Source organism: Aquarana catesbeiana, linkage group LG08 (genome assembly GCF_042186555.1).
Source record: "Aquarana catesbeiana isolate 2022-GZ linkage group LG08, ASM4218655v1, whole genome shotgun sequence".
Classification (NCBI taxonomy): domain Eukaryota; kingdom Metazoa; phylum Chordata; class Amphibia; order Anura; family Ranidae; genus Aquarana; species Aquarana catesbeiana.
This window is the reverse complement of record NC_133331.1, coordinates 295,935,711-295,949,490: the sequence shown is the minus strand read 5'-3', so window position 1 is coordinate 295,949,490 and position 13,780 is coordinate 295,935,711. Positions and strand designations below refer to the sequence as shown.

Below are 13,780 nucleotides of genomic sequence, written 5' to 3'. Positions count from 1 at the left end.
TTTTTATAAAAGTCAAACGGTCCACGGAGTCTGTGGACAGATGCGTTCTATGATCAGTAACGAAACCTCCTGCAGCACTGAATGCCAGTTCTGAAAGCACGCTGGATGCAGGGCAGCCCAACAACTCAATAGCATACTGGGCAAGTTCTGGCCAGTGGTCTATTCTCATGATTCAGTAAGTCAGTGGATCGTCACCTGGAAAGCTTTCCATCTCTATTTTGGCCCCGAGGTAATCGTCCACCATGTGATGCAAACGCTGCCAATGGGATGTGGAAGCTGATAGCCCTGGGTGGCGAGGACTAAAAAAAAATTCAAAAATGCCTCACTTAGGCGGACGCTTCTCTCGCTTCTCCAACGCTTCTCTCTTGACCAAAAGAAGACTCAAAACTACGTTTTCCACGACACTGTAGCCTACTGTCAGTCAGGAAAAATGTTCAATAAAATCCTCTTTAACGTTTCCTCAAGAGATTTTATCTTCTGCACTCTCTGTGGGGACGGGATTAGTTCTGAGACCTTCCCCTTATAACGGTGGTCAAGGAGGGTTGCCAACCAGTAATCATCCTTCTCCTTTATGCCACTTATTCTTGGGTCCTTTCGCAGGCTTTGAAGCATGAGGTTGCCCATGCTCCTCAAATTTGCCAAGGCTTGAGAAGCAGACTCCTCGGGGTCATTTAGGAGGACAGCATCTGGAACTTCCTCCTCCCAGCCACGTACTACTCCCAAGGGTCCTGGGGTTGGAAAGCCATCGCTTACAGATTGACGCATGTCTTCCTCTTCTTCGAAGCCTATGAAAGTGCCAGAATCCTCCTCCTCATCCTCTTCCCCTCTCTCCTCCTGTGTGTTCTGTGACATAGGAATGATGGTGTCTGGATAAAGTGGGCCTTGAGAGGAAAAGAAGTCATCTTCTTCAACCTGCTGCTCTGCCTCCAGTGTCCTGCCCATAATGCCACGCAGAGTCTGCTCCAGCAAGAACACAACAGGGATTGTGTCACTGATGCATGCACTGTGATGGCTCATCATCCTTGTGGCCTCCTCAAATGGTGACAATACAGTGCATGCATCCTTAATGATCAACCATTGGCGTGGGGGAAAAAAAAGCCGAGGTGGCCTGAGCCTGTCGTCATGCCGTACTGGCACAGGTACTCGTTGACAGCCCTTTGCTGCATGTATACTGCTGCAGCATTGACAAAGTCAAGTTCCTCCTGGTGGGCATGTCACAAATCAGGCAGTTTACGGGCAGGTGGATTTCCCGCTTAATTTCAGCCAACCTAGCACTGGCTGTGTATGACCGCCTGAAATGGCTACAGACTCTTCTGGCCAGCTTTAGCACATCTTTCAACCCTGGGTACGTATTTAGGAAACGCTGCACCACCAAATTGAGGACATTTGCCAGGCATGTCTGCTTTACCTGTCTAAGGGCGGACAGGAGGTTTGAGTCATTATCGCACACCGCCATTCCTGGCTCCAGCTGGCGTGGTGTGAACCACCTCTGGGCCTGTCCCTGCAGAGCTGCAAGAATCTCTGCTCCAGTGTGGTTCCTGTCCCCTAAACACACCAGCTGAAGCACTGCATGGCACCTTTTAGCCTGACTCTGGGAATAGCTCTTTGAACGCTTAGGGCACTGGTTCTCAACCTTTCTAGTGTCGTGACCCCTTAATAAAATTTCCCAAGTTGCGGGGACCCCTAACAGTAAAATTATTTTTATAGGTTGTCAGCACCCAAGGCAAGACAAGTAATTTGTACCCCCAACCCACAGATATTTAGCACTCCCTGAGTCCCTTCCACACATACACTATTAAAACCCCTATGGTACATTTTAGGATGTACCACTCCTTTCTTTTTCTTCTCCTTACCTTTCCCTTTTATCCCTCTATGCTAATTTCTTGTTTTTTCCCCCATCCCTCTCTCTAGCCATCTTTCTTGTTCTTTCTCTTATTCTTTCTCTCCCTTTTTCTTTGCTCCTCCCCCTCTTTTCCTCTCCCTTTGTTCTTCCCTCTCTATTTTTATTCTTTCTCTTACTCCTTGGTGGGGGGAATGGGATGAGTGGCAGTACTGGGGGAGTTCTGATCAGCCAACTTAGGTGCTCTTGATCAAAGTCATCTCTGATCTGAGAACTGTAGTGGGACCTTTAATGGCAACTATAATCCCAGGTAGTGTTACTCACTGTGTCTCTGACTTTGTGGTGTCTTGTAGCAGTAAGACCTATGCCAAAATCAGTTGATAGGGTCTCCTCCAGCCCCTCCCACTTCACATTCCTCACCAATCAGCTGACCTCTAGTCTCTGCCCCATGGCATGAACTGAATGGGTGGCTGCAAAGAGGCTGAGTGGGCGGCCGTGGGCTCCAGGAACAGCCCAGCTGGGCGGCTGCAAAAAGGCTGGGAGAGCAGGACAGGCTTCAGGAACAGGCCAGGATTCAGTGACCACTGGCAAATCGTCATTTGACCCCGAGGGGGTCCCGACCCCCAGGTTGAGAACCACTGGCTTAGGGGGTACCTGATGTTCATAGGACAATTCTTCAGAGGAGGGCATGGAGATGGCGGAGGAGGAGGTAGAGCTCACAGGTCTGGCATCATCACCACCAGCTGTATGGAGACGTAGGGGTACAACAAGCTGCAGCACCGAGCTTTGCCCTGCATCCTTTCGAGTTGCAAGCAGCGTTACCCAGTGTGCTGTGAACTAAATATATATCGTCCCTGCCCATGCTTGCTGCACCACATGTCAGCAGTAAGGTTGATTTTTTACAGCTGACTGCCTTGCCCAAAGATGCCAGAACATTCCCTTCCATGTGATGGTAGAGAGATGGAACGGCCTTAGGTGAAAAATAGTAGCAACCAGGAACCTGCCATTGTGGTACAGCACATTGTGCAAATTCACGGAAGGGGGTAGAATCCACCAGGCTGAAAGGCAGAAGTTGGAGAGCAAGAGCTTTGACAAGCTTGCATTCAGATGCTGGGCATGTGGGTGGCAGGGACTGTATTTTTTTTCCACTGCAGCAGATGGGGCAGAGAAATTTGCCAGCTACAGCTGCTTGTGTGCTGCTGGCAGATGTGCTGCAAGGTCCTGGGACACCCTGCGCTATACAATCATTCCTGTCAGTGGAGGCTGCTGAGAGGTAATGACTCAGTATAGCAGGGGCAGACTGAAGTGGGTAAGGAGGAGGGACAGATTTGTGCCCCTTTTGTGTGGCTTTTAGGTGCTCTTGCCAACAGGCTGAGTGGTTGGACGTTAATTGCCTTGTTAAGGATGTGGTACCCAAATGGTTGGTGTTTTTGCCACGTTTGATGTGCCTGAGACACAGTTTGCAGATAGCAACAGTGCGATCTGCTGCAGAAGTGCTGAAAAAGGCCCAGACAGCTGAGCTTTGGGAAGTGGGCTTGTCAGTGATCTCATCATCATCATCTCCATCTTCATCATTACCACTGGAGACAACTTGGCAATACGCTGCAGCTGGGGGAACATGAATGCCAATTTGTCTACCAGTGTTCTCCCCTCTCTCTAGGCTCATGTTTCTGTCATCCTCAACCTCAGAACCAACATCTGAATCCAGTAATGGCTGGCCATCATCAAGGAGCAATTAACTGACGCTGTGGTCAAATAACTCAGCTGACTCCTCCATGGCTGATGTTGGGGCTATGGCAGGAATAGCTGTGGGCAAGGAGGCAGGTTTATCCACTCTGGCAACTGCTTGCGTGATAGAGGATGAGGAGGATGAGGAAGGTTTAGTAAGCCAGTCCACCTCCTCTGCATGCTGTGGCTGGATAGCACGGGCAAACTCCCTAAACAGAGGAAATGATGCCCTGCCTGAGGACTGACCACCACGTCCACCTTTTCCTGTGGACACATTTGTTGCTGGCCCCCTTAAAGTGCCAAGGGAACATCTGCTTCTCCTTGTTGTCCTCCCAGACATTATTGGGAGGGAGGGGGCGGTGCTTATAAGCAAATGTAAAGAAAAAGTGGAAATCTGTACGTAGATGCACTTTAATCAATGTAAAGTGGTGTTTGGTGCACTTTAATTTGAGTACTCACACTACTCAGACACACTCCACGGATACACTATAATATACTGCAATATAATGCGCCAAACGTACAGTGACGCACAGAACTATATGGCGTTAAACTTACAGTAATGCACACAGAAGTAAATGGCGATAAACTTGCAGTAACGCACACAGAAGTAAATTGCGTTAATGTTGCAGTAACTCACAAAAAACTATATGGCATTAAACTGGCAGTAACGCACACAGAACTATATGGCATTAAACTGGCAGTAACGCACACAAAACTACATGGCGTTAAATTGGTAGTAAAACACACAGAAGTAAATGGCTTTAAACTGGCAGTAACGCACAAAACCATATGGCATTGAACTGGCAGTAACACACACAAAACTATATGGCGTTAAACTGGCAGTAACAAACACATAACTATATGGCGTTAAACTGGCAGTAATGCACAAAACTATATGGAATTAAACTGGCAGTAACGCACGCAAAACAATATGGCGTTAAACTAGCAGTAACGCACACAGAAGTAAATGGCATTAAACTGGCAGTAACGCAATCAAATAGACGTTTTTTAACCGTCACTACACTGACACTATCTGAACTGTCCCTACTCTAGCTTTACACTAATGTAAAGATTACTGACACGGTCTCACTACACTACAGTGAAACTATCTGAGCTGTCCCTACTCTAGCTGCACACTATGCAAAGCTAAATGATGGTCCTCCTCACTACACTCACACTATCCCTAGACTGACAATAAACTAATATTCTACACTGACAGTTAAAGCAAAATAGCACAGTATAGCACACTAACTGATAGCACTGAACAGAGCCCTGTTCTATCTCTCTCCATGCCGAAATCACACTGAAAATGGCTGCCATTGAAAGAATACTTTTATACCGTGGGGCAGGAATGAGCCATGATTGGATAAAGTCATGATGACAGTGTCCAATCATGACTGACAGTGCTCTGTGCCCTGATTGACTGAAGCTTTCACTGCTTCAGCTGATCAGGTCTTGCAAAGCACGGTTTAGCGCTGAAATGCATTGTGGTTGGTTCGGGGGGCCGAATAAACTACCCATAGTTCGGCTGTTCGCCGAACGACCGAACAACAAAAGTTCAGCCCGAACTTATGCTCGGCCCGAACCGTTCGCCCATCCCTACTCAGCACCTGCTGCCATGCGGCCTCAGGCTGGAGGCCTGGAAGCTGGAGAGCTGACCCACGTGTTCTGAGGGGAGCCATGCCTGCGACGATCTGTTGGCGACTCATGTTGGTAAAGACCAAAGATCCAGGGGCCTCTTCTTTTGTAGGCTACCTCTCTGTGCTAGGAAATTCAGCTACTGGGTACAGCAGAGAAAGGATACTGGCTTGTGTCCTGAGGAGCAATAGTCCGTCCTTCTCAAGGGAATTGCTCAAGAGCGCATGTTGCTGCAAATAGGAATTCCACAGTCAAGCTGAAGAAGTTGTCCTCCCTGTAATTAGTTGAATCTGCAGTATCCCACTATCTACCCTTCCCTATCCAAGTTCTCAAATATTAAAAACAACCAAAACCCCTGGACTAATTATTCAAGAAACGAGCCTAAGCGTGTGCCTGTCTGGGGAAAATACGGCAGAACCGTAGGCCCTCAGACAGCCTAGCAGCCAGATGTGCCCCGGATAGGCCCAATCTCCGGCCTAGCAGCCCGGGCAATACAACACACGTCCACCCAGACAGCCGTCCAGGTGGCACAGAACACCGATCATCTGACTCCACCCGAATATATAGGTTCTCCCAGCAGGCCAAGGGATTTAAGAAAACCCCTGCCCATTGGCTGGGATATCCCATATACCCATAATCTGACCTTGCATTGCCCTTCTTATATCTAATGCTACCAGGTACCCAGCCACCTAGCGACAAAAGAGAGAAATGCAGCAAATACAGACTTAGAGTGAAATCAATTAATCCTTAACAATTAGCCAAGGCAGCTATACCTGGCAGGTAAATTTAGGAGCAACCCTGCCTAAACTCCAGGGTGCTACACTCACTTTTTTGGTGAATGGGTAGCAGTACCATGTATCCCATACTCATTAATGAAAGGGGGGGAGGGGTGGGATCTGGAAAAGGGCTTCCAGATTCTGATAAGCTCCCGCCTGCAGACCCCTGGCCAGGGTTGTGGGGATAAAGCCCTTGTCTCCATCAACATACGGGGAAGGGTGCTTCAGGATGGGGGGGCAGAGCCCCCCTGCCCCAAAGCACACTCCCCCCCCAATTTGAGGGCATGTAGCTTGGTATGGTTCATTTCCTGGTCTGCCAGGCTGCGTGCTTAGATAAGGGCCTGGTATGGATTGGGGGGAGGGGACCCCATGCTGGGTTTTTTTTCAGAATTTTTGATTGCCAGCATTGTTTTGTATACATTTCAGCTGTCGGTGGGGAAGCCCGCTGACAGCCGCTGAGTCATCAGTTGTTAAGGTGCTGGCGGCCGGCTTCCCGACCCGCTGCTTAAGAACCAACTATTCTTCACACAGAATTCTAAATCGGTCAAACATTTTTCAACCGATCCAAATTCGAACTGTTCCGAAATATTGGAATTTATTCGAAAATTTATATTTATTCGAAATATTTTATTTTTATATTTGTTATTATATTTTATTCGAAAATATATAATTAAACGAAACGTAACCAAACGAATTAACAAAATTTAATTAGTAACATAACGAATCTATCTGAAACGAAACGAGACACATTTTTCCATTCTGCAACATGTCTACTTTCGTTTGGGTAGAGCAGATCAGCGGGTAGTTGGGTGTAAACAGACAGCGGAGTCCGTTTACTTCCAGGCGCCCAGACTGCTCTGATTACCGGGGGTTCTGTGAGCTGATCGGAACGGAATCTGCCCCATGTCAAATCTTCCACCACAAAATGTACTCAGCCAATGAGAGGTAATGACTCCATTTTTATTTTAAAAGGCCTATAGGACAGCCTTTTGAGTGGTGAGGTTAACATGTTTCGTCCTGGAAGACGTCTTGAGAAAACAGACCTCTTGCAAGAGTTTACACCACAAAATGTACTCAGCCTATGAGAGGTAATGACTCCATTTTTATTTTAAAAGGCCTATAGGACAGCCTTTTAAGTGGTGAGGTTAACATGTTTCGTCCTGGAAGACGTCTTGAGAAAACAGACCTCTTGCAAGAGTTTACACCACAAAATGTACTCAGCCAATGAGGTAATGACTCCATTTTTATTTTCCTCCTTCTATCAATGACCAACACGGTACAACACTTCATCCATGTCTTTGGTGATCTCTGATCTCCTTATCAACTGTTCCTTACATGATGAAGATCAGCCATGGAGTATATCTGAGGTGTATATCAGGGTGTGCTTCTTCCCCACATGTCCAGCAACATTCATATACAAGACATTTCCCGCACTCACTAATACACCTCGAGGGTTGTGTGGGACCCCTGATGTACAGGAAGACAGGACTTCAGTGAGGAACTATTCCCTCACTCAGACCAGGAAAGTTCGTTCTCCTCCGTGTCCAATCTCAGATGACTGTAAATAGAGGACTTCTGTGGGTTACAATTCCAGGACTCAGAACAGGAAAGTGGCTCTACCTTTGTGTGCACTCTCTGATGGCTGTAAAGATATGACCTTAGTGAAAACAATTTCCCACACTCAAGACAGGAATATGGCTTTTCCCCCGTATGCAATCTCTGATGTGTGGAAAGAGTGGACTTCTGTGAAAAACATTTCCCGCACTCAGGACAGAAATACGGCTTTTCCCCCGTGTGCAATCTGTGATGATTATACAGATTGCACTTATGTGAAAAACATTTTCCGCACTCAGAACAGAAATATGGCTTATCCCTCCTGTGAGATCTCTGATGTCGGGAAAGATGGGACTTTACTAAAAAACATTTCCCGCACTCAGGACAGGAATACGGCTTCTCACCTGTGTGAGATCTTATATGCACACTAAGTTTGGATTTGTAGCGGAAACACTTCCCACACTCAGTACAGGAAAGCCTCTGCTTATCTGTTGAAATGATGGCACCGTCCCTCACAGTCTGAGGTTCCTCAGGATAAGAGGAATACGATGGTCCATCTACACTGTGTGGTGCCGGATGGACATTTGAGGTCGTCGGGTTTTCTCCTGGACTATACTGTGTGATGTCCTCATCTTCTACTTTACAGTCTGGAGACAAAGTGAGACAATCCTCTGAGGTTTTCCTCATCTCCCGTCCATCTACTAAAATAGAAATACAAAGATTATTACTAGACATGAGCAGATTGGTTCCCCTAAACCAGGACTCCGCCCACATCAGGCAGCTTTGTCTCTGAGGATCTTACAATTCCCCCCTCAAGGTAACTAGTAAATGGGTCCTCTGATCTCCTACCAGTTCATTTCTTTATTCATGGACCTTAGTCAGAGAGTGAGGAAACAACGAGAACTGTCTTTTATAGGAGTGACAGTGATGAGGGGATTATAGGACGAGTGTCCCCACCCCCTCTATCACTCATTGCCATCTTCCCAGCACAAGAAGTCCTGCACATAACATAGAGTATGTAGTGTATTTAGTGTTAATGACCCACCTGTGCTGATCTCTGTAGGAGTGTCCTCCTCTATAAATGTCCCCGTTATTCCATCCTCCTCCATAGACTGCTGATCATCCCTCACATACCTCTCTTCTTCTTCTGATTTAACCTCAACTTTTATATCTATCAAATCTTCACCCTAAACCAAGAAAATGAGATGTAAAATATAAATCATGACACTACATCTCCATGTTCTAGATACTCTGTCCCACCAACCTTAAAATGATGAGAGATGGTGTGACCTTCCTGTGTGGAATCCCGGGAATACAGAGGACGGGGACATCTCTCTGGTGGGTTCCCATTACTGGATCCATCTGTAGGAAACACACACACTGACTGAATACATTGTTTCTATGTGTTTATCAGATGATGGGGGATCTAGGTGGACCCTCCGTACTGCTCTCTCCTTTACAATAAAGTCTCCTCTTACCCGGTGATGTGAGGGGCGGCTGATTGTCCATCATGACGTCCTTGTAGAGATCCTTGTGTCCTTCTAAATACTCCCACTCCTCCATGGAGAAATAGACAGTGACATCCTGACACCTTATAGGAACCTGACACACACAATAATACAGTCACCATCCAGACACATCCCTTGTCTGTTACTGGATAATGTCCCAGAATTCCCAGAATCCTCCTCACCTCTCCTGTCAGCAGCTCCATCATCTTCCCGGTGACTTCTAGAATCTTCTCCATGTTGTGTCTCTCAGGTTTTAGGGAGTCACATGGAGGCACTGTGATGGTCATATGATCACCTGACTTCACAAGAGGAAATCTCTGTATTGAGGAACCAATAGGAATATCATGTTAGATCCCAGAATCCTCCTCACCTCTCCGGTCAGGTCTGTGTTTTATTAATAGAGATAAGAGTGATGTCATGTGACCTCCCAGAATCCTCCTCACCTCTCCGGTCAGGTCTGTGTTTTATTAATAGAGATAAGAGTGATGTCATGTGACCTCCCAGAATCCTCCTCACCTCTCCGGTCAGGTCTGTGTTTTATTAATAGAGATAAGAGTGATGTCATGTGACCTCCCAGAATCCTCCTCACCTCTCCGGTCAGGTCTGTGTTTTATTAATAGAGATAAGAGTGATGTCATGTGACCTCCCAGAATCCTCCTCACCTCTCCGGTCAGGTCTGTGTTTTATTAATAGAGATAAAAGTGATGTCATGTGACCACCCAGAATCCTCCTCACCTCTCCGGTCAGGTCTGTGTTTTATTAATAGAGATAAGAGTGATGTCATGTGACCTCCCAGAATCCTCCTCACCTCTCCGGTCAGGTCTGTGTTTTATTAATAGAGATAAGAGTGATGTCATGTGACCTCCCAGAATCCTCCTCACCTCTCCGGTCAGGTCTGTGTTTTATTAATAGAGATAAGAGTGATGTCATGTGACCTCCCAGAATCCTCCTCACCTCTCCGGTCAGGTCTGTGTTTTATTAATAGAGATAAGAGTGATGTCATGTGACCTCCCAGAATCCTCCTCACCTCTCCGGTCAGGTCTGTGTTTTATTAATAGAGATAAGAGTGATGTCATGTGACCTCCCAGAATCCTCCTCACCTCTCCGGTCAGGTCTGTGTTTTATTAATAGAGATAAGAGTGATGTCATGTGACCTCCCAGAATCCTCCTCACCTCTCCGGTCAGCAGGTAGATGATCTCCAGGGTGAGGTTTAGTATCTTCTCAGTCATGTGACTCCGGTCCTCCTCCATCCTCATTGGTGCCATCATTTGATCTATACAGGTCTCCTTGTAGACAGATAATATTAGGAAATGAAAGTAAGAATTATTTGGATGGTGTTGGTCAGAAAATAATAAGATGTGGATGTGAGGGGGGTAATAGGAGGGTTACTTTATATTTAAGAACTACTACCCCTATGGGAACAGTGCCTGTGTAGTGTAATAATTGTCCTTTGTAGGCCATGTATGGTCAGGATGGTCATTGTCTTGTCTATTTATTGTCAGTGATGTTTGTTTAGAGGAACATATTACTAGAATTTATCTCCAAAATGAAGAGAATGTTCCGGCCCTGGAAGTGGGGAATGTTCTGACCCTGGAGGGGTTAATCTAGGTTTCCACACTATATATGTGTGTATCATCATCTGCTGGAGATAAAAGACATCACAGTGACTATGGAGGAAGAGGACGGACATGACGGGGGGTTACTGGGTGTAAATAAGATCTTATTACCTCCTCTGCTGTCACTTATAGCAATGTCTCTTCTCTTCCTCCCAACTCACCTCTCACCCGGAACTTCCTGTCTGTATTTGACCTCACTTCCTGTCTTCCATAGAGACTTCCTGTCTGGGTTGAAGTGAGATCACCACCTTGTGGAGATCAGAGGAACTGCAGCCCTGAGAAACGTCTCGTAGTGTGAACACGGCCTTGTGCTGTGTGTATGCATAGCTCCCAACTGTCCCTGATGTGGAGCAATGTCCCTTTGTCCTCCTCATTTGTTCCCCATGTTGGTCTGATCTATATAGATGTATATAAAATGCACTTTTTATCTATCAAAAAGGGTTTTCCAGAGCTGAACCTTTCATCTGATTTCTAAATTGCTGCATTTGTAAATTCCAAAAGCCAATATAAAGGAATAGTCGCGGTAAAAAAAAAGCACTTGCGGGTTTAACCAATCTTGTTTTTTGTACAATCCCCCTTTAAGGGGGCGTGGCAAGGGGTGTGTCATATGCCTGCATACTTTTGCTGATAGGTGTCCCTCATTCCCATCTCAACAATTTGGGAGGTATGCCCACCATTACCAGGGTGTGTACAGGGGAGACCCACCATTACCAGGGTGTGTACAGGGGGGACCCACCATTACCAGGGTGTGTACAGGGGGGACCCACCATTACCAGGGTGTGTACAGGGGGGACCCACCATTACCAGGGTGTGTACAGGGGGGACCCACCATTACCAGGGTGTGTACAGGGGAGACCCACCATTACCAGGGTGTGTACAGGGAAGACCCACCATTACCAGGGTGTGTACAGGGGGGACCCACCATTACCAGGGTGTGTACAGGGGAGACCCACCATTACCAGGGTGTGTACAGGGGGGACCCACCATTACCAGGGTATGTACAGGGGAGACCCACCATTACCAGGGTGTGTACAGGGGAGACCCACCATTACCAGGGTGTGTACAGGGGGGACCCACCATTACCAGGGTGTGTACAGGGGAGACCCACCATTACCAGGGTGTGTACAGGGGGGACCCACCATTACCAGGGTGTGTACAGGGGAGACCCACCATTACCAGGGTATGTACAGGGGAGACCCACCATTACCAGGGTGTGTACAGGGGAGACCCACCATTACCAGGGTGTGTACAGGGGAGACCCGCCATTACCAGGGTGTGTACAGGGGAGACCCACCATTACCAGGGTGTGTACAGGGGAGACCCACCATTACCAGGGTGTGTACAGGGGGGACCCACCATTACCAGGGTGTGTACAGGGGAGACCCACCATTACCAGGGTGTGTACAGGGGAGACCCACCATTACCAGGGTGTGTACAGGGGGGACCCACCATTACCAGGGTGTGTACAGGGGAGATCCATCATTACCAGGGTGTGTACATGCTGAACCCACTATTACCAGGGTGCGTACATGGGGGACGCACCATTACCAGGGTGTGTACAGGGAAGACCCACCATTACCAGGGTATGTACAGGGGGGACCCACCATTACCAGGGTGTGTACAGGGGAGATCCATCATTACCAGGGTGTGTACATGCTGAACCCACTATTACCAGGGTGCGTACATGGGGGACGCACCATTACCAGGGTGTGTACAGGGAAGACCCACCATTACCAGGGTATGTACAGGGGGGACCCACCATTACCAGGGTGTGTACAGGGGAGACCTACCATTACCAGGGTATGTACAGGGGGGACCCACCATTACCAGGGTGTGTACAGGGGAGATCCATCATTACCAGGGTGTGTACATGCTGAACCCACTATTACCAGGGTGCGTACATGGGAGACCCACCATTACCAGGGTGTGTACAGGGGAGGCCCACTATTACCAGGATGTGTACAGGGGAGGCCCACTATTACCAGGGTGTGTACAGGGGAGACCCACCATTACTAGGGTGTGTACAGGGGAGGCCCACTATTACCAGGGTGTGTACATGGGGGACGCACCATTACCAGGGTGTGTACAGGGGAGATCCACCATTACTAGGGTGTGTACAGGGGAGACCCACCATTACTAGGGTGTGTACAGGGGAGGCCCACTATTACCAGGGTGTGTACATGGGGGACGCACCATTACCAGGGTGTGTACAGGGGAGATCCACCATTACCAGGGTATGTACAGGGGAGACCCACCATTACTAGGGTGTGTACAGGGGAGGCCCACTATTACCAGGGTGTGTACATGGGGGACGCACCATTACCAGGGTGTGTACAGGGGAGACCCACCATTACCAGGGTGTGTACAGGGGAGACCCACCATTACCAGGGTGTGTACATGGGGGACGCACCATTACCAGGGTGTGTACAGGGGAGACCCACCATTACCAGGGTGTGTACATGGGGGACGCACCATTACCAGGGTGTGTACAGGGAAGACCCACCATTACCAGGGTGTGTACATGCTGAACCCACCATTACCAGGGTGTGTATAGGGGAGACCCACCATTACCAGGGTGTGTACAGGGGAGACCCACCATTACCAGGGTGTGTACAGGGGAGACCCACCATTACCAGGGTGTGTACAGGGGGGACCCACCATTACCAGGGTGTGTACAGGGGGGACCCACCATTACCAGGGTGTGTACAGGGGAGACCCACCATTACCAGGGTGTGTACAGGGGAGACCCACCATTACCAGGGTGTGTACAGGGGAGACCCACCATTACCAGGGTGTGTACAGGGGGGACCCACCATTACCAGGGTGTGTACAGGGGGGATCCACCATTACTAGGGTGTGTACAGGGGGGACCCACCATTACCAGGGTGTGTACAGGGGAGACCCACCATTACCAGGGTGTGTACAGGGGAGACCCACCATTACCAGGGTGTGTACAGGGGGGACCCACCATTACCAGGGTGTGTACAGGGGGGACCCACCATTACCAGGGTGTGTACATGGGAGACCCACCATTACCAGGGTGTGTACAGGGGAGACCCACCATTACCAGGATGTGTACAGGGGAGACCCGCCATTACCAGGGTGTGTACAGGGGAGAC

The 13,780-nt window shown here is 48.4% G+C and overlaps 3 protein-coding genes across 3 annotated transcripts in view; 2 read left to right on the top strand and 1 right to left on the bottom strand.

Moving 5' to 3' along the window:
* The window catches only part of LOC141106826 (uncharacterized), a 559,651-nt gene that overhangs the window by 245,366 nt on the left and 300,505 nt on the right, over positions 1 to 13,780 (top strand). The gene's annotated exons all lie outside the window — the stretch shown is intronic.
* The window catches only part of LOC141105470 (uncharacterized), a 205,504-nt gene that overhangs the window by 183,706 nt on the left and 8,018 nt on the right, over positions 1 to 13,780 (top strand). The window lies entirely within an intron of this gene.
* The window catches only part of LOC141105471 (uncharacterized), a 120,413-nt gene that overhangs the window by 101,678 nt on the left and 4,955 nt on the right, over positions 1 to 13,780 (bottom strand). The window contains exons 2-4 of the mRNA XM_073595321.1: positions 7,941 to 8,055; positions 7,799 to 7,895; positions 7,496 to 7,639 (exon numbers count right to left, since the gene is read on the bottom strand). Of these exons, the coding sequence (XP_073451422.1) occupies positions 7,496 to 7,639; positions 7,799 to 7,895; positions 7,941 to 8,055 (356 nt within the window). The remainder of the gene's footprint in view (positions 1 to 7,495; positions 7,640 to 7,798; positions 7,896 to 7,940; positions 8,056 to 13,780) is intronic.